Source organism: Sturnira hondurensis, unplaced genomic scaffold (genome assembly GCF_014824575.4).
Source record: "Sturnira hondurensis isolate 20B ecotype Veracruz unplaced genomic scaffold, ASM1482457v3 Scaffold0020489, whole genome shotgun sequence".
Classification (NCBI taxonomy): Eukaryota; Metazoa; Chordata; class Mammalia; order Chiroptera; family Phyllostomidae; genus Sturnira; species Sturnira hondurensis.
Genome location: NW_028093120.1, coordinates 5085631 through 5107330, shown reverse-complemented (window position 1 = coordinate 5107330; position 21700 = coordinate 5085631). Strand labels below are relative to the sequence as shown.

Below are 21700 nucleotides of genomic sequence, written 5' to 3'. Positions count from 1 at the left end.
AATTTTTCAATGGAGAGCATTAATTAAAATTCCTGAATGAAGACATTTTTCATTTCTGTTTTTCGACAGTAAGAATTATATGAATGTTAAATAACTATATTATTACATTTATTTTCTTAAAATTAAAATAATACAGATAATATTATATTCTGAAAAGTACAAAAGTGAGCTATTTAAGCTCTGTTGGACCAGCATATAAACTTGTTTAAGAAGATTAATTAGCAGTATCTATTGAGTGTGTAATACATTAAGACTGTGTTAGCTGGCATATAAAATATACAAAGATGCAAAAACTGCCTCATCAGCCTGTAAAGTAGGCATTATGTTAAGCATTTTACATATATTATCTTATTGAATCTTTTCAATGACCACAGATATGTAAAATTAAAAAACAAGGAATCATGTAAGAGCAGGTTATATCATTTCTCCTGCTGTAAAGTGACAGAGTTGAATCTTTCTAAGCCCAATCAATGCTCAAGAGTTAAATACTTACTCTATCCTTCCTTTAATACAGGTAAATCAGTCAAGAACCAATTCATTCCCTGTTTGAATTAGGCCTAAGATACTGCATTTTGCTGTGTGTAATGTGCACCCATGTGTTTGGCCCAAGCTTTCAGCAAAAAGAATCTTTTGTTTTATTTTTTTAACTCAAATTTTCATTTATTTATATTTAGATACTTGTTTTTTATATTAAAAAGGAATTTTAGCATTTATTTTTGAATACATTATGGTATAATACATTTTATGTAACAAATCATTACAAAACATAAGAACAGATACAAGGTATTTCTGGTACCACCCATGTATAACGTGCATCCTTATTTTTCCCTCAAAATTTTGGACAAAAATGTGTGCATTATACATGAAAAATATGGTATTTTTAGTTACGTTTGTGTCACGTATAGTCAAAAGGTGCTAAATAAGATATATTGAGTCCCTACTTCCATCCCAAGATAGATACTGTAAAAAGAGGGAAGGGTCATGAAGAATTAGGAAGAAAATAACCTTATCAAGAAAGCCTCTTAAAAATTGGCCTGGGAAAAGAATTTGGTTTGCTGCCTGCTTTTTATGTACTGTCAGCTATAAATGGATTTTACACATTTGAATAGTTGAGAAAATTCAAAAGATAAATAAAAGTACATGGAATTCACATATTACTGTCTATAAATAGTGCCTTATTACAACACATGAATGAGGCACCCTCATTCATTTTTGTATTGTCTAAGGCTACTTTCACATGGCAGCAGAGCTGAATTCTGTGGAAGAGTCCACATGGCACACAAAACCTAATTTTTCCATTAGGAAAAATTTTTCCATTAGGTTCCAAAACCTAATGGTGATATTTATTATATCACCATTTACAGAAGAAGCTTGATGACTCCTTGATTGAGAAGAATATAACTGTGATGAGATTGTGCCTAGTTCAATGAATTAAATGCAATATGGACAAATACAATATGGACATTTCTTAAAAAGGAAAGCAAAGAACTGGACTCTGGCATTGTTGATTCTGTTATTTTCCCCGCTAATCAATCTTCATTTAAAGCCAGCACCTGCTATTATCTTTGTTTGGCTTTTCTTCTTTGAATCAATATGATTGCTGTCCATTTCTCTTAGGGATCAATTGTACTATTTAATTAACTGAGAAGTTTTGTGGAAAGTAATAGCAATATATCATTTTACAGTATCGTATAAGTTTAAGGCTCTTATTAGTCTCATTTTTTCAAGGATAAAAACTGAGTGTAGGGGGTAGGAGGTGGTGGGAGAGTGAAGGAATTAAATATTTGGCGACAGAAGATAATATGACTCTGGGCAATATACAAATCAAATATCATAGAGTTGTACACTTTAGACCTCTTTGAGCCTATTAACCAGTGTCACCCCAATGAATTTAATACAAATTAAAAAAATTGAGGCTAAGATAAGTTTTATCCCTTTTTATCTGAACCAACAATTGAGCAAATGGTATAACTGGGATTTACACTGAGGCATCGACTCTATTAGGCATGTGTATCTTTTGCCATCTCCCATTATTGGGTCAGAGTCAATAAAAATATGATTTCCTTGGTGTACCACAGCATATAAGAAGAAGAGGGTATTCAATTTTTCAGAAAATGTGAGGCCTTTTAATTTATAAGTTCACCAATTCAACCTACCTTGGCTTCATTTTACTGTACTAGATTAACTGTTCAACTGTTCAACTGGTCAACCCAAAGCAAATGAAACTAGGGATTCATACCAACATAACACGAAATTGCTAGTTATTCCAGGTAATCTGAGCCAATAACTGAAGGAGTGAGCAGCTTGCTTTCCTGGCCCACTATTTCCACATTCTTCTGTATACAATATCTCATGGTAAAAGAAAAAAAACCAGATTATTTTAAAGACTTGAAAATACATGGTCAAATACAATTAAACAACCAAGGATAAATAGACCTTGTCAGAAATGCAGAAATCTATGTAGAAATCCCAAACAAATAAAAAAATGAACAGCAGGTTATTAAAATGGTCTAAATCTTTCCATATTTGCTGTGTCTAAATATTCCAAAACAAATCTCCGTGTTAAGGGTTTGCTTTGTGACATTTGGCTTTCCATGCTTAAATTTGGTCAGATGTAGTTAAAAAAGCAAATATTCCAAAGCGCTTAGAGTTTTCCTCTCCACTGACATATAGAGAACATATCACAACAAAGAGCAGCTCAAAGATTAAAGGCATATATTTTAAAACTGACTTCTGGAGATTTTGAAAGAATGTCAAAATGTGTCTGTTGATAAAGCTCTTATTATAAATGTTGTACCACATAGCCTAGTTTGGGTTAAAACAGTCATTTTTTTGCAGTTTAAGGATGTAAATTTTCTATTTATATTTATACTTTTCTTAGAAAAGCATATATAATAAAATAAATAATTATTTTATTTCTTTATCATTTCATTTATTATGCTTGTATTTTCAACTATCCTGTCTAGCTTCTAAATTATTGTTAAGATAGACACATGAATACTGAATTATTCTACTTGGTAAAAATAATAAAATTTCTACATATGCATTATTTATTTTCATATATTATCTATATACTTCACTTTGGCAGTGATGAATGTTTCATTTAGTTAACAATTTTGTAAAGTCAATGAAAATAATTGATGATCACTTATTCATTTGAATTGATGTAATGAATATATTGACCAATGGCCTATGTATACACAAATTAGGAGTTGTCAATAAAATTTGATAATGATGTAGAAAGACCTTGTGAGATTTTCAAAATGACACTGGAATTGGAATTACACAGACCTGCATCTTTGTCATTTTATTATTTGGTGTGGGACTTTAGACAAGTTTCTCTGAGCTTTGATATCCTCATTTATAAAATTTAGGTAACAATAATAAACTTCTAATGCGGAAATAAAGAAGAAATAAGTTATTATATGGAACATGAAAAATTAGTTTCTTTTCTTCTTTTTAGTCTCATGAGATAGCTGACCCTAGTCAGAACTTACTAGTGGGGTCTCTGTGTGCTAGTAAGTTAACTGAAGCCCACTTGGTTACAACATTTTTTAAGGAAGAAAAATTATAGTTATATGATCACAATGACATATTAATTGGTCCCTTTAAAACTGCAAAGTGAACCTGCAAATATTGAAGAGCTGTGGATTTCATGAATTTAATACAGGCAAATGTGGAAAATGGCTGCAATCATTAGAGCACAGGAACTAACCAAAACCAAATCAAGTGTCCAGTAGCTACAAGAATGTGGACCATACATGTGTCCACATATAAGGGTTTGAAATCAAATAACTGAGAAAAATCTAGGGAAAATCGCTGAATGTCTCAAATATTTTGGGAACAATTGCATTTTGTGATCGTGGTACAAAAGTTAAAGCATGGGAGTGTAACGCTATCTTACTATTTTGTAGGAAAAGCAGTCCAAAAAGTGGTCTTGAGTTGTTGTTTTCTTTCTCATAGTCGCAGTTATTAGAGAATTTTTAAGTTATCAGATTTAGATTTCGTGATGTTACATTTCATTTTAAGAAAAAATATTAATCAAATGCTTTATCTTCATCTTTCTAAAAATTTGGTTCTCATGTTATAGAGATCTGCTTCAAGAGACTAATTTCTGGTACCAACTGTGTCCGGATGGAGAGGCCCCCCGCAGACGGCAGTGACGCCTGGTGCCCTTTCACTTCGCTGCCAGGTTCCATTCTCCTTTCACTGATCCCTTCCCCGTGGCAAGCGCTCAGATTCACATTTCCAAGTGCCACTCAACTTCTAATTGCCTTGTCACTTTGATGGCAGCTAACCCCTGCCAACTGGTAATGAATGTTAGCAGGTAATAATTTAAGCAGTCACCTCTCTCATAAGCATTTGCATTTTAAAGAAGATTCTTAAAGACAGATCTTCAAGAAAAATTGAATTTAATACTTACTATCCTCTAAGTATTGGGCTAATTGCTTTATATAAACTCTCTCTAAATTCTTACAATCCTGTGAGGTAGTTTTTATTATTCCCTCTATACAGAAAAGATAAGGCTTAATTTAACAAACAAAACCAAGGGTAATCATTGCAATCACAATAGGAATCCCTGGCTCTCTGAGTCCAAATTTCAGATAAAATATTATAATGTGGTATAGTATATAGTTTGGAAGCAGACACTACCTAGGATCCTTCATCACATTGTCTAGGAGGCCACCAACTTTTACACTCTGGACTTGTTTACTTATACAGAATCTGGTTCTACCATGTGTTGGAGGCTGGTGGACCTATCTATCTGTTCTAAATTAGATTAAGGTTAAAATATTTTCAATCTAAGAAAACCCCAAATTTTATTTTATTAGTATAAAATATCTCCACTGAAGTATAATAGCTTGTACATGAAAACTGAGGTCTTCCTTAGCTCTAGTCTAACCAATACACATACTTCACAGAAGGGGAGTCTCAGGGCTATGGGGAATGAGGGGCTGCTAAGGTGTAGTAGCACCTGGTACAGGGCGAGGGTTCTTAGTCCTCCAGTGCCCATTGATATTTGAGGGTTTTTTTAATTGAATAAATTATGTATTAAATATTTTCAATGAGGAATTCTTTTTTTTAAATTTTATTTATTTTTAGAGAGAAGGAATGGGAAGGAGCAAGAGGGAGGAAGAAACATTAATGTGTGGTTGCCTCTCATATGCCCCCACTGGGAGGAGACCTGGCCTGCAACCCAGGCATGTGCCCTGACTGGAAATCAAACCAGCAACCCTTTAGTTTGCAGCCTGTGCTCAATCCACTGAGCTATAGCAGCCAGGGCTTGATGAGGAATTATTAAAAAGACAACCAAGTGCAATATACTCCTATGTTTGTTCTCTGCTTAAGCATAGAAGCTTTGCTATACAGATAATTATTTTATACATTCTGCTTTATTCTATGTGGGCTCAAAACATATATGCAGACATAAAATACTTCATCTGTACATTTTCACAGTATGTCCTTAGCCCAGGTTTCATGGTTATTTCTATACAACCAATAACTATGGTTTTATTTTCCTTGACTTTGAGACACAGTATTCATTCAGCACTGACTTGTATTCCCTGTGAGTGACAAGGGTGTCACCATGATTCTATGGTTGAAGAAGTGATGGTAAGGGACTGGTTGGTTTGAAGAGCATGTTTCAGAGAGCAGGACCTGGGTCTATGGTTTCCAGTTTGTAGGAAGCCAGTTATATCAAGGACTGGGGATTTATTTTGTTTGGGACTCAATCCCACATACCTTCACAAGATCACGAAGGCAAAATGATACCTGGCTGGTAAAATTGAGAATAGCTTATGTAAATCTAGGTGTCTGGTCAGTAGAATTTTAAAATGATAAAATATTTTTGAAATGTTTCTTGTATTTTATGTTATTTTTCTGGCTATAAGTGACTTCATGGTTCTCCTATTGAATGTCAATTTTTTCTCCTATTGAATGTTGGGGCAGGGCTTGAATTTTTTATGCTCTTTTTGTACCTTGTTCTCTGACAATAACAGAGATAGAAAATAATAATTCTGGCTAGTTTCTCTTGAGGATATAAGCTTCTCTTTTTCAGAACCACAGAGTGCCTGGTATTCCTAAACATCTGGAAACCTTTCAGGCTTCTAGACTTTGCATGTTTGAGAATCACAACAACACAGTCCTTAGTGGGTGAATCATTCACATTTAAACAATTAACTTAATCTTTACAACCATTTGGAGGTTTAAAAAATGTAAACTATTGATGTTAGTAATTTCAATGTAGATTTGAAATATCTCTAAACTGTGCCACATAAATGCACAAGTTCTGCTAGTAAGCAGAAGTTGTTTAAACTGGTTTGTATCACAGAAACAAAACAACTAATTTTTCCCCACACTGTTTGTTATAAAGAGAGAAATATATGAGATTCATACTGTAAACACTCTGCCTGAGAGATCCCAACCAATTTTGTGTTGATTATGCCTAAAATAATAATCTTCTGCTTAGATCTCTTTTGTAGATTTCAGTTATGTATACAGTTCTCTGTCATATCAATAGGCACATAATATTTCATATATCCATAATGCAACTACTCTTCTATTATCCTAAATGAACTTTATTTCTTAGTTAAAAGAAACAGTCACAATGCCATAAATTTGAATTTTTTTCAAATTCTACTTGACTAATGAGTAAATGGATCAATTAATTGACTAAACTTGAGAGCAATCATATCTAAAGTGATCAAAATTATTTTAAGTAGGCACATTATTTTATGTATACTTTGTAGAATAACACAAATAAAATATACAGTTTTAAAATGAGTAGAAAGAAAAATGCAATGAAAAACCTTCCATTAATTAAAAAAAGACTGAAAATAAAAAAAGGGCAAATGAATTACTAAAAAAGCAGGGTAACTAAAAATAAGACAGAAATCAATATAAATAGGCTAAACTCATTTAAAAGAGGGTAGGCACTCAGTAAATATTTGTTGAATGAAAAGATAAGTAAAATGTTTGATAATGAAATAAACATTGCTTTTTAGAGGTCAATAATTTCATTGTTAGAAAAGTTTTTGTGTTCATGCTATAAAAGTCTTAGAAATGCTTTAACCAAGATGCTCATTATATGGTATAAAATATATCAAAGTTTGAAATCCTGGTTCCATCATGTAATGAGAGCTTAAGTGTTTCACTTAGTTTTTCTAAAGCTTATATTCTTCCTCAACACAACAGGCATCACAATAATCTCTAACTCTCAGATATTTTTCAAGGTTTACTTGATATACTAATTGTGAAAATATGACAGACATGTTGTAAAGTAATATAGGAGGTCTATCCAGAAAAAGTCCAACCATTGTTAACGTAAGAAGAATAGTTTGCACGACAACAATGTAACCTGGCAGCCAAGGGGAGTGGACTAGAATGTGCGTGTGTGAACAATGATGAAGTCACTGTACTGGTCAGTAGGGTTAGTAACTGCCATTGAGTGAGCATGTGTACTGTGTGGCTGTCACATTCAAAATAACCGAGCACATGTACTGTGTGACTGCACAGTACATGTGCAATGAATCTGCATCAAATATTTTGGCAAAGCATCAAATCAGCCAGGTGACTCAGCCCCTGTACAGCCCAGATTTGACTCCCTGCAACACCTGGCTTTTTCCAAAACTAAAATCACTTTTGCAAGGGAAGAGATTTCAGACCATCAGTGAGATTCAGGAAAACATGATGGGGAAGCTGATGACCATTCCAACAAAGGATTTTACAAAGTGTTTTTAACAATGGAAGAGACACTGAGACAACTGTGTGAGGTCCCAAGGTGCCTACTTAGAAGGGGACTGAGGTGTCACTGCCCTAGGTACAGTATTTCTTGTAGCTTGTATCTTCTTCAATAAATGTCTCTATTTTTCATATTACAGGCCTGAATACTTTCTGGACAGATCTTGTAGTCACGTATATTTTTAACTAGAGCCTAATACTTTGTACAAAAATTTTGAATCCACTTCAATGTAAGTTTCTGAGATTAATATTTCTGCCCATTACAAGACCAAAATATGTTTATGTTTAAAATAAAATAGTAATTACTGACTTCTTTATTTTAAAGTATCTGTGGTAATAATCTCTAAATCATAAAATAATTCTTTATATAGCTGTGTTTTATGAGAATTATTTATACATTTCTGCACAGATTTTACTTTACAGTATAACCCAGGATTTCAAAGTCCCTAAATGACACAGGTGTTTTTTGGCAACCCAAATCATTTTGAACAGATGTGATTAACACTTTAGAAAATATATTTATTTCCTGGTAGATGAATAACTACTTTAGTAGCCAATCAAGATATCTTCATTGACAGATGTTACTGACAGGACTTAATAAGATCTCTTGGGAAGTAACAAAAAAATTAGCAAACCAGTCAATTCTGGCTATTTATTGCCTTTTATTCACAGAAAAAAAATGTGCACTGTACGTCCATTTGAGATAATGAGAAATTGTTTTTTGGGTTATTTCTAAATATTGTTTAACCTTCTCTGACATATAAGCTACTTGTAATTTCATATAGTTACCACTGATTCATAGTAACTGCTATATTTTGAAATTATAGTATTTGAATGTGATATTAGGTGACCCAAATATCTGTCCTAAATATGGGTTGTAATAAATTAATAGCAGGAGGCTGATAGGAACTATCTAAAACCCTATAAAACTTAACTGCTAGAATCAGCACATTCAGTCAATTATTTACCATGCAGTAAACGAATACCTACTAAGTGTCAGGTACTGTGCTAAGCACTGGGGACATAAATAAGATACGACAAGGGCTGTACCCTTAAAGAATATGTAATCTATTAAAGGAGATAAAAATATTGCTAAAATTTTATCTCCAACACTTTTCTTCATGTCACAAAATTCTGATAAGATAAACTATGACTTGAAAGAAGGAAATAAAACAAGAGTAAAAAACAAAATAAAAGCATATGTCAGTAAAACAGCTATGCAATGATGAGATGATGATCTATTATTTAGTTAGATGAGACAGAAGTTTGGAGCTGTGATTTCTAGTATGTATCATGTTATTTGCTCATTTCATAATACACAGTCTCACCTCACCTGAAGGCCATTGTTGAAGCCATAGCTAATGGGGGCCAGAGCAGGTATCAAAGCCAATACCTCTTTCACCATGCAGTCCTGGATTATCCTTTCTAAACTTACTCTGCCTCTTCAGCCAGAATTATTTAAGACATTTTGAAAGTTCTCCTTCTAATTGATCAAGCAAAGCACCAGGATTAAATCACCGTGTCTCAAAACGATTTTGATCTCAACTAGTAAATCCAACCCTTCAGGTGTCAACTTGTTTTTTTTTGGCAAAAATGTAAAATGTCACATTTTAGTCTTCCATGTTGATAATGTGGATCACATTTAATTTATCTATTCTACATTTTACAACATCTTTACAAGAAAAGGTAAAGGGTAAGAAAGTTTTCTTCCTATAAAGCTGACCTATTTTCTCCTGTTCTTATTTATTATTTTTCTCTCAAAGTTTCTGATACTTATGTATGGAGTGAAAACCTTGAGGAGGACCAATAAAGTTGCTGATGGTTTATATGTGGGGTGTGAGAGAAAACAAAAAGTGAAGAATAACTTTAAAATCTGATGAATTATAAGGAATGAAATTGTTATTAACTGAGGTGGAAAAGACTGCAGGCTGGGCAGGTTTGGGGAAGCTAGAATCAAGAGCTCAGTTTTAGACATGGTTAACCTTGAGGTGCCTACTAGTTACCTAAGTGGAAATGTTGAGTAGGCATCTGGTTACAGAAGCCAGGGCCCTGGCTGGAGACATACATTTGGGATATGTTGGTATTGAAATCCTATTCGCCCTGGTGAAATCCAAGGGAGTGTGGACATATTAAGGAAAGAAGTTCAAAGACTGACAATTGCAGGACCACGACATTTAGGGGCTTGAGGACATGAGGCAAAGTCAGCACAGGAAATAAAAAAGTAAGGTCGGAGGAAAACAAGAGAGTATGGAATCCTGCAAAAATGTATTTTGTGGAGGAAGGAGTGACACACTTAAGACTGACAATAAACCTAACATCCATCCCCTGAGGAAAAGAGAAACAGAAGGAGGTGTTTCTACACAAAGGAATTCTATCTGGCAATATGAAGTAACGACTAATACATGCCACAATTTCTTTGAACTTGAGAAATGGTAAGCTAAGTAAAAAGAGCGAAACACACACCCATACACAGAGGCTGCACGTTATACAATCCCATTAGTATAAAATTTCCAGAAAAGGCAAAATTGTAGAGACAGAAAATAGAACAGTAATTGTGTGTGCATAGGTGGGAGAATGTCTTTGCTCCATGATGGAAATGTTCTAAGACTAGATCATGGCACGACTGTATAAATTGACTGAAATGCATTGAACCGTACCTTTGAAATGGGTTAACTTCTGGGATATAAGTTTCACCCCCCAACCTATTAAGAAGAGAGAGCAAGAGACAGGGAATGGGATCAAAGAGATACAAGAAAGAGGAGTGGAACTGGATAGCATATTCACAGACTAATCTTTTGAAGATTAGTTTTGATATGAAGAGGAACCGGGGAAAAATGAGGTAACCACTGAAAGGAGACATGAGACAGCTTTGTTTTGTTTTGTTTTGAGATAGAGGGAGGGAAAGTAAGGTTGCATGCTTTTAAGAATGACCCAGAAGGAAGTAAACAATCTCTAGTAAAGATGCAGAAGGAAAAATTACTAATGTAATTTTTTAAACAGAGAAAAACAAAACAATAAATAAACAACAACAAAAAACACTGCAGCACACAGGTTTAGGGATTGCCTTTAGAAGCACAATAATGCATCTGTACTCAAAGAGGGAAGTTACAGCCTGTCAGTACAGAAGCTAATATGTGTGTGACTTAGTGATGAAGGCCATGGACACTATTTTCCAATTGCTTTCCTTTCACACACACACATGCCCACACACAAATGGTTATCAGCTGAGAGTGTGGATGGGAGAAAAATCTTCAGGAAATAAAGGGAATGAGCTGAGAGTGTGTTAATGACTGCAACAAGGAAATGTAGAGTATGATGGCTTGAAATTCAAAACTGAGGATTTGTAAGGAGGATTAGGAGAATGAGCAATGAGGAGAAAGGAGGATATATCTGTTCCATACTCCCAGTGAATGGTGCACACAATATGGGAGAATGAACAGCCATAACTTTAAAAGGCTGCAAGGAAGCCCTGTCTTCAGGGGATATGCAAGTCTCAATTAGAGCCAGAATCTTAAAGGAAAGTTCAACAAAGCTAAAGATACGTAGGATTAGGCTGATCAGGGATAGCCACTCATCTGGTAAGTGAGTATCCATGGGCCAGTATCCAGTAGCTCAGCATCCATGGGCCTGGATGCTGAGCTACTCCTGTTCTATTGGGTCATGCATGTGCCCCTACAACTTCATTGTGATAACACTGATGTTTGAATAGATAATTCGGCATAACACTCCAGAATGAGTAGCTAGTACAATTTAACCTTAAATTATATAATCAGTCCTACAACCTTACATTATATGATCAGTCTAACAGTTCTTAGGACACATCTACAATAGTAATCATCTGGCTTTACTCTTACCGTCTCAAACTGAGATCACGTTTTTTATTTTATCAGTTAATACATATTTTATTATTATTGTTCAGTTACAGTTGTCCCACCTTTTTCCTCATTGCTCTCCCCTCCATTCCCCCGAGCTTCCACAGTCAGTCCCCCCCACTGCCCATGACCTTGAGTCCTCTATGCATGCTCCTTCACTTGCCCCTTCTCCTCCTTTCTTTATATCATGCTTATCATATATGCAATTCATTATATTATTTCTTTCCCGCTGAAAATATTCTCTACATAGTTTTCTTTGCAAATTGGATAATTTTCCTCTGTGTAATCTTATGGTTGTGTTTCCTATATCATCCCCTGTCATTTCACTTTTTTTACCCATGTTCCGACAACCTTGCAATACAAATCACATCTCAGAGAACCTTGTCTCCCCTCCTACAGGTGCCGTTTCATGATGTTAACTCCTATAAGTCTGCCGATGAGTACCTTCGTCCTCTGTAAAGCCTGTTGGTTTCTCCTTCCCTTTCTCCTCAACTTCCTTCCTTGTATCTCTAGCAATTATTCATCTCATACTGCCTTTCAAATAAAATCTGTCTAATAATCTATGAGACATAACATATCTTAATACTATAGGTTTATGCTAAATGTATTAAACTATTTTGTATTTCCTGTAAGAAAAAAGTTAAAACACATGTTGCCTTGAAAAAGTCTAGACTTTGAATAACATAAAAGTAAGACTAGATATGTTTATTGTAAAGTCCCCAACTGATCACAGAAGCATTGGTGAAATTGAAGTGACATATAAGAATTAGGTGGGTACAACTTGAAAATTGTTTCTAATAGTAATTTTGAAACTAAAATTATTTCAAGATATTTTCCTTTTGAAATTTAGTGTACTATTTTTTCAATTAAAAAAAATTAGCCCTGGCCAGCATGACTCACTTTGTTGGGCATCACCCGCAAAGACTCCAGGTCAAGGTGCATGCCTGGGCAGCGGGTTCAATCCTGGGTTGGGGTGTGTAGAAGAAGCAACCAGTTAATATTTCTCTCTCACATTGATGTTTCCCTCCTTCTCCCTCCCTTTTCTTCTCTTTGAAAATGAATGAATTCTTTAAGAAAAAATTAGAAGGAGAGTCAGATAAATGTGAGAAACTCTAAGATGTTTGAACAAAGTCCTATTGTAATTTATGATAAGAATTTTCTATGGTGGGACAAAATTGGGCCTCTTTATTATACTAATAATGCAACCTAGAAAGAAGTGTGGTTTTCACACTAAACACAGAAAAAAAGTACTGAGATGCCAGAATATGTTTATTATTTCTCATATAGAAATAAACACTTATATATCCCCCTCTCTCTTTAGCTGATGCTAGCCACTCTTAAATTGTATTACAGGAAAACTACACTGAAGTTAAAAAACACTTATTTTAAATTAGGGGACTCAAAGAAAATGAGTACAATTAGCTGTGAGTTAGCAAAATGAAATCATTAACCTGAGAACAATTTACTATAATGTTACTCCAAATTTCATAAAGTACTTACCTATTATTACCATGACTCTTACAAGAGCCCAAGCAGCCAACAACAATGTTACAGTTTTGTTTGAAAATCATAAAAGATTTCTTAGCAGTCTTTGTTTCAGTGTGATAAACACCATAAACCACCCAGTTTCCAGCTTATCTTCTGCAACAAGATGCACATTGGTATTAAGTTAACTCAACTCTGACACTCCAAATAATTTTGAAAGGCTTTGACACTCTCAGCTTATCACTTTCCTTGTGTTCCAGGCAATATATTCTTCAGTGGTGGCACACAAGGACATAACTACAACCGTCAAGACTTAGAATCGTAATAAAACAATCTTATCATAGAAGCTCAGTCTCTTGTCCGGTAATATTTAGAGTGTACGATCTTTAATTGCACAACTGGTACTATGAAACATTTCAAGAGAACCATGCACTTTTTACCTGAAAGTCACCCCAGTCAAGACACGGTCTAAAAGAATGAGCATAATAGTCAAAGAGAGCAGCAGCAACGCAGAATGGGATGCTACCGTACCTGGTGAATGAGGCGGAGGAGAGCACATCAGAACAACCCCCTGGCCTTCCCTCACAGAGACTGCACTTCTCGTCCGGCCACTAAAATTTCCCAGATCTGTCAACATAACACAGCATTTAGAACAAGGCAACATGGAGTTTAAAGAATGCTACTTTTGTAATTTGTACTTTTATCTCATTATCCAGACCAGCTTTCTTGTTTGTTAAATAGGGGGCCTTAAAATAAATCTATGCCACCGAATTTTAAACACCATTATGTTCAGATTGTATGAACACTTTTTACTTATAGTGCATGTAGTTGTCAGTGGAAAAAGAAATTAGACAAAACATTTATAACACATTAAATAGTTCTTTTATTTCTTTATAATATTACCTACATATTGATTTTTCTACTCCCAATAAAACCTATTCGTGCACAGCGAGAAGAGAAATTGAAGTGGGTTAGGGGTACCTGCTATCCAACCACTTGTCTCACTATATGTCATGCTAGGAATGACGTGTAAAACCGAGTGTGCATTTGTCAAATCAGAGAGACTTGCATGCTCTAGCAAAATATAATGAGGGTATAAAATGTTCTTTTTCTATAAATGTGAGTGAATGAGTCATGTTACTTCCATTTTATAGATGTCTGCAATGGCCGGTATGAATTAATTATACTAATCTATTTTCATTACTTTGGGAATTACAGCTATAAAAAACTCACATGTCTGAAGGATTGTAGCATTGATTGTGGTTCAATTGTCTTCCCTTAAATTATATGACTACATTTCCACAATTTCAAATACTGTCTTAAAAACAAAATGACCTAAAAAGAATTCTATGTATTATTTGTATTTCTAATATTATTTATTAATATGTTCGTATTTCAGTACATATATCCCTTTCCCCCATCTTAGGCTAAGTTGATCAAAGACATATTTTTTACAGTAGTTTCTTAGAAATGGTAGGAGTTCAGTACTTTTATAAGTAAACATTGTTCTAGAATTCTCAGTCTATGAAAACATGTTCCCATGGTGAGAAACCTTCTTTGAAATTGTTCTGCCTCTCTTTCCTTTTTACATCAATTGTAAGAGAGATTTTTGAAACTTTTCATATTTCATACTAAAATAGCATGCTTTAGAGTAACACAATTTATTAGCTCCCCATATTTAATGTTTGATAATCTGAAAACTGATGAATATAAACAGTCAAAATATTCTGGATATGAAGGATATAAGTCACTAACTTTAATATCCTAAAAGAATCCTAATTCTACTTTTTGTGAAGGATAGTTAACAATTTCCTTACATGCTGAATTTATAATGAAATCTCCTTAATACATTCACAATGATAATGGACTAATAAATAGTAAAGGCACAATGCCAAAAATAGTCATAGAGGTATTCATTATTGAAGAAAGTGTTTAGGATTTTACACATAATTCTGTGTCTCACTGTAAGCAGTTGTACTTTTCTCAAAATGGCAAGACAAGAAAGAAAGTTGTGGTAGTTCTCCTTTTTCTCTTTTTTTGACAATGTGAAACATACACATTAACTTCAAGTAAAAATCAAGTTCACTTATATTCAAATATCTGTGACTTATAGCTTTAAATTCATATGCATTGGTCCTTAGAGATAGAAGTTGTCTTTTTTTTTCCCAGCAAATGATGCCAACATGAAAACAAAGCAGGCATGGTTTCTAATCTGACTGCCTTTGACTCTACTCCAAGAAACTTGGCGGTAAAAGACAAATCCCATATGACTGCACCTTTAACAGGAACCTAAACAACAAAACAAACAAGCAAGCAAAATACAACTAAAGACACTGAAATAGAGAACAGGGGGACAGTGACCAGAGGGGCGAGGGGAGGGAATTTCAGGGGAAAAGGGGAAGGATTCACAGGAACAAGTATAAAGGACACATGGACAATAACTAAGGGAGGGGGAAATGGGAGGGACGTGGGGAGCACTGGGGGGGCGGGGCGTGGGATGGGCTGGGAGTAAAAGACAGAAAACTGTACTTGAACAACAATTAAAATAAATAAATTTAAACTTGAAAAAAAAAAGAACAGCGAGAGGACCATACAGTAAGGTGGTGGTTGTGGTAAGGCTGTAATATCTTTAGAAAACATATGGTTTTACTTTCTTCTTTTTATCCTCATAGGGTTTGTAAACTCTGGAAAACTATTTGGATACCAATTAATTTTAACTTAATTTCTTAAATGATTTTTTTTGAAAAATCTACGTGTAGCTTCTAATACATTTACTACAAGTTTATATTATGCTAAGTGTGGCCTTTCAAATCAATGTATTTTAGTTTAAAAAATATTTTAATAGAAAACAAGACTAAATTAATGCCTATTTCTGGGAAATTCAAGAATAGGCATGGCTTAGAAAATAGATACAAAACAGAAAGATTATTATGGAATTATTATGACTGGTCTGTGTTTTGAGATCACAATGACCCACAAGGCAGCACTCACCTATATAACTGCTATATTTTGTATCAGCTGTTAATACAGGTGCAGTTTAACATTTCCCCTTGGAGTTGTCTCTGGGTCATTATGTTCTGGGTGCTACAGCACCAGCAGTATAAAAATAAGTAGATTGTTTCTGGCTGTGAATAGATAGTTTTTTATGCTTCATAATGACATACAAACACTAAAAAGAGGTCTGCACTTTTATGGAGAGTGTCTTTTTCTCATTTAAATTAGTCTGCCTAGAAAAAAAAGTGAAATATTTCTATAATGTGAAAAAGATCCTTTTCTCACGCACAGTTCTGGCTGATCCTCAGAATGATTTATGTGAAAATTTCTTGGTTGGAGTTGGGATGGCAACTAGAGAGAACGGTCTGAGCAAAAATACAGCTGGTTGTTTTCATCTCATTGTGAACAGAAAGCAGTTTCTTCGGAGGCACTCATCAGGGAATTTAGTTCGAGTGCTTATCATTTTACTTTAATAGATTGTACATTCGAATGTATGAAGGAGAGAAGTGAAAAGAACAAGAACTTTAATGGTTGGGGCTTAGATTATATTGCCATCATTTGTAGAAAGTAAAAAAAATACTTGTTTATATGTTCTGTTTTTGACCTTTGAGGAAACAGTGAGTAAAGATAAAAATCTTAAACAAGAACTTTAAAATTAGGGTTTAAATTATAAACTGAAATAAAGCTCTTTCTGGACTTACTATAAAGCACTCAGGCAAATAGACAAGCAAAAGGCTGGAAGAGAAAGTCAGTGGTCAAGAATCACAGGGCCCCAGGCCATGTCTTTGTCTCATGCTCTTTCCAAGTTCAGAAACTCATGCAGAGTTTAATAGTTGAGCTTTAGCTAAAACTGCAGCTTACAAAATTATTATACCTATTCATCCTAGATAAACCATGCAAAGAAAAAGTGGTATACAATAAATGATGTAATTGAGAGCTTCCCATGACAGAATGTAGATTTAGGATGTGGGATTTGAAGCATGTTGAGACAAGACGTAGGACAAATTTCATCAATTCATTTAAAACAATTTTATCAGTGCAAACTTTACACCAAATGCTTAGTTAGATATTGGTGATACAGAAAAGCTGTAGAGAAAAGATATAGATATGTGACTTGGGCCAACTGTCCTCAGACTCAGCTTGGAGGAGTCTGTGCCACCAAATAGATGCATGAGGCCGAACCGTCACAGCTTCAATCTGTCACAGCCATACTTACAAGTTATCAGTACACATCATGTATGTTTCCCATGTAGTACTTCTTGTTATTCCCCTAAAGTAAGTTGCAAACACAGGCACACACACACTCATGGACTCATATACCCTTCCTTCCTTCCTTCCTTCCTTCCTTCCTTCCTTCCTTCCTTCCTTCCTTCCTTCCTTCCTTCCTTTCTCCTGCCCTCCCTCCTTCCTGCATGCCTTTCTGAATTCTTTCTTTTCTTCCTTGCATTATTCCACAATGGATTTGAGGCATCTTAATATATACATATATGTATATAATACAAAAAGATAAAACAGGTAGTTGAAAAACTCCAGGTGAATGTGTAGTAAGAATCCTGTAGGGTAAGATAAGCACTTGCGAATATATGTTACATACATTTGTAAATTATTAGAAGTTGATGATAAATTTGATGCTAAACTTATGAGGATCAAAACAAAGATGAATATGTCCCCAGTCTTAGAATTCATAGTTATTGTAAGATCAAAACTTTTAGTAACTCAGGAAAAGTACAGTGTTACTGAGTGTTGAGATCTAAGAGGAATTTCTCCTGAAAGACTTCATAAAGATCACGGTGGTTGGTGTAGTAGGCTGAGCAACTTTGCAAACCGATTAGGAAAGTTTTTCAACCACTGAAATACCTTAAACAGTTATAGTGTGAGACAGGCACGCACATACAGCGAACATGTTTTAAAAGCCATTCCCTAGACAAGCGAAATATCATAGAGCATTGGAGAGAGAGGTTGAAGGAAATTGGCAAGAAGGAAAGTGCATAGGGTCCTGGACACTGATGCTATGACCTTATGTAGGTCAAACACAATAGAGTAGTTAGTTATCAGGGAGGAGGGAGGAAGGAAAAGGTGTCAAGGCAAGAGAATAAATAATATACATTAGAAATGATGTGCTGAGCTTCACCTGTCTCCTGGACACTAAGTTTCCAATCTTAAATCTATTCTAAGACAAGCAGCACCACTGTTTGGCTTGCGGGAGCCATGGGTTTGGAAGAAAGGGAATGGAATGATCCTTTTTAATTGTACTTAGTTATACATTCATCCTGGAGGCGCTGCCAGTAAGTTCTACACTGTCGATGCCCCCGGCATTCTCAATTAATTCTCTAACATTGACAGTGCTGTGAATAATGAGATCATTCATTATGAGTTCTAAACATTGTAAAACTGAATTTGAATTTTTACAAAAAAATTTAAAAAATGAAAAAAGCAGAATGCTATTTGAGTTTAATTCTGAAGTCACAGCAGCATATTTATATGTAAGATTGAGGAGCTAAGAAGGGTGCTTTCTTTGAGAGGTCTCATGATTTTAACTTCGATGATTTCTATAAAAACAACCGACAAGTTTCCTAGTATTGACTTGGTATTTCCTGCTTCCCTTGCAAAGTGATTGCGTATTGAAGTCTTTCCTCCTTTTGACATCATTATTGTTGTTCCTATTATTATCTTCAGGATTATCCAGATTGTTGTCAGATTTTTGTGTCCCATGTAAACTCGATGTAAAAAGTTGATGATCTCTCATTCAGAAAATTTCACATTTCAAAATGTTAAAAAATAAAGGGAAATACAAAAAAATTATGAGTAATAATCATGGTGGTTACTAGCATACTTACTCTATGCCAGGAATTTTGGATATTAAATATTAATTTCTGTGTTTTAAATATTATTAAACAGAGGAGAAAAGCAAATAAAAAGTTGTCTATTGTCACAGACTTAATAACGTTAACACTTAATGAGTTGGCAAATCAAACTCAATGTGGCTATTTAAAAAAGATTTGAGAACAAAAGTAACCCAGCATTTGGAAGAGATACCAAGATGATATTAGAAACTTAGAAATAATGTTCATAAAAAGTTCTTATTAAAAATCATTGTACAAGTCATCCAAATTGGAACGGAAGAAGTAAAACTATATTTACAGATGACATGATACCACACATGGAGAACCCCAAAGATTTCACTAAGAAACTACTAGAACTGATCAAAGAAGCAGCAAACTAGCAGGATACAAAATCAATATCCAGAACTCAGCCGCATTTTTACATGCCAATAATGAACTAACAAAAGGAAAATTGAGAAAGCAATCCCACTCACAATTGCTTTAAAAAAATACCTAGGAATAAACCTAACCAAGGGTGTAAAAGACCTGTACGTCAACAATTATGAAGACATTAAAGAGAGAAATAGAAGATACAAGTAGAAGCACATACCATGTTCATGGAGAGAAAGAATTAACAACATTAAAATGCCCATACTACCCAAAGGAATCTGTTGATTCAACACAATTTCTTTCAAGATTCCAATGACGTATTTCACAGAACTAGAACAAATATTCCAAAAATTTCCCTGGAATCACAAAAGACTCTGCATAGCAAAAGTGATCCTGAGAAAACAGAACAAAGTTGGAGGAACTATACTTAAGGCCATAGAAGTCAAAATAACATGGTACTGGCATAAAAACAGACACATAGATCAATTGAACATCATGGAGAGACCGGAAATAAGCTCACACCTTTACAGTCAATTAATGTTCAACAGATGAAAAAACACACATAATAGGCTAAAAATAGTTTATTCAATAAGTAGTGTTGGAAACATTGGACAGAAACGTGCAGAAAAATGAAACTAAACCACGTTCTTGCACCACTCACGAGAATAAATTCAAAATGGATTAAAGAGTTAAATGTTAGGCTCAAAGCCATAAAAATCATAGAAAAAACATAGGCAACAAAATCTTGGACATTGCTCATAGCAGTATTTATAGGCATATGTCTCCAGGCAAGGGAAACGAAAGAAAAAATAAACAAATGGCACTAAATCAAACAAAAGTTTTTTCACAGAAAAGGAAAGCATCAACAAAATAAAAAGACAAGCCACAGAATGGGAGAACATTTTGCTGGTACATCTAATGACGAGTTGATACCAAAAATTTATAAAGAACTTACAAAGCTCAACACCAATAAAACAAACAGCCTAATTAAAAAATGGGCAAAGGACCTGAACAGACATTTCTGCAAAGAAGACATACAGATGGCCAACAGACAAAAGAAAAGATGCTCAATGTCACTAGTCATCAGAGAAATGCAAATTAAAACCACAATGAGATATCGTTTCACACACAACAGAATGACTATCATTAATAAATCAACAAACAAGTGCTTTTGCATTCTTGGTGGGAATGCAGATTGGTACAGCCACTATAGAAAACAGTGTGGAGATAACTCAAAAAATTAAACATGGATCTTCCTTTGGACCCAGTGATCCCACTTCTGGGAATATAGCTGAAGGAACTCAAAACACTAATTCAAAAGAGCGTAAGCACCCCTATGTTCATTGCAGTGTTATTTACAAACACCAAGATAAGAAGCAGCCCAAGTGTCCATCAGCAGATAAGTGGCTAAAACAACTATGGGATATTTACACAATGGAATACTTCTTGGATCTAAAGAAGAAGAAAAGTTTACCCCTTGTGACAATAGGGATGGACCTGGAAAACATATGCTAAGTGAAATAAGCCAGTCACGGAAAGACAAATACTCATATGTGGAATCTAGTGAACAAACTGAACTAACAAACAAATAAGACAGACTTGTAGCTAGAGATCAGGATGACAGCTAAGGGGAGCAGGTAGAAGGATTGAGCAAAAAGGAAACAAGACTCATGGATGTGGACAATAGTGTGGTGATTGCTGGGGGGATGGGTTATAAGGGGCCTAAATGGTAATGGAAAAAACACCATAAAATTATTTATAAAATAAATAATAATAAAAATCATTTCTGACAGATGAAAGACATGAAGATGAAAATATTAGTGAAGAATGGAAAAAATTATATTTATTTTGAGAGAATTAAATTAGAATTTTCAATGCATAGCCATTTTTTTTCCTCACACAAAACCTTCCATAAGACATTCTACAACAAGCAAGATTCTTAAAAATAATAGTTTTTGCAGTGAAAGACAAATACCATATGATCTTACCTTTAACAGGAACCCAAAGAACAAAACAAACAAACAAGCAAAATAAAACCGAAGACACTGAAATAAAGAATAGGCTGACAGTGACCAGAGGGGAGAGGGGAGGGAATTTCAGGGGAAAGGGGGGAAGGGTTTGCAGGAACAAGTATAAAGGACACATGGACAACAACTAGGGGCGAGGTGGAAGTGGAAAGGAGGTGGGGAGGGCTGGTGGGGGTGGACTGGAATAGGAGGAAAAGACAGAAAACTGTACTTGAACAACAATTAAAATTAAACAAAATAATAGCTTTTGAAATAAAAATTTGATTGTTGAATGGTACTGTGAGTGAAAGCCAAAAAACATGAAGCGTTTGGCATTTTACTCCAAGCATGAACTCATGAGCCTGTGATCAATTTGTCACCAGACGGCGAG

At 34.6% G+C, this 21700-nt stretch overlaps 1 protein-coding gene across 1 annotated transcript in view; it reads right to left on the bottom strand.

Moving 5' to 3' along the window:
* Positions 1 to 21700, bottom strand: part of LOC118975715 (contactin-5-like) — a 230185-nt gene that overhangs the window by 121034 nt on the left and 87451 nt on the right. Inside the window, exon 5 of the mRNA XM_037029795.1 lies at positions 13629 to 13724. Coding sequence (XP_036885690.1) covers positions 13629 to 13724 — 96 coding nt within the window. The remainder of the gene's footprint in view (positions 1 to 13628; positions 13725 to 21700) is intronic.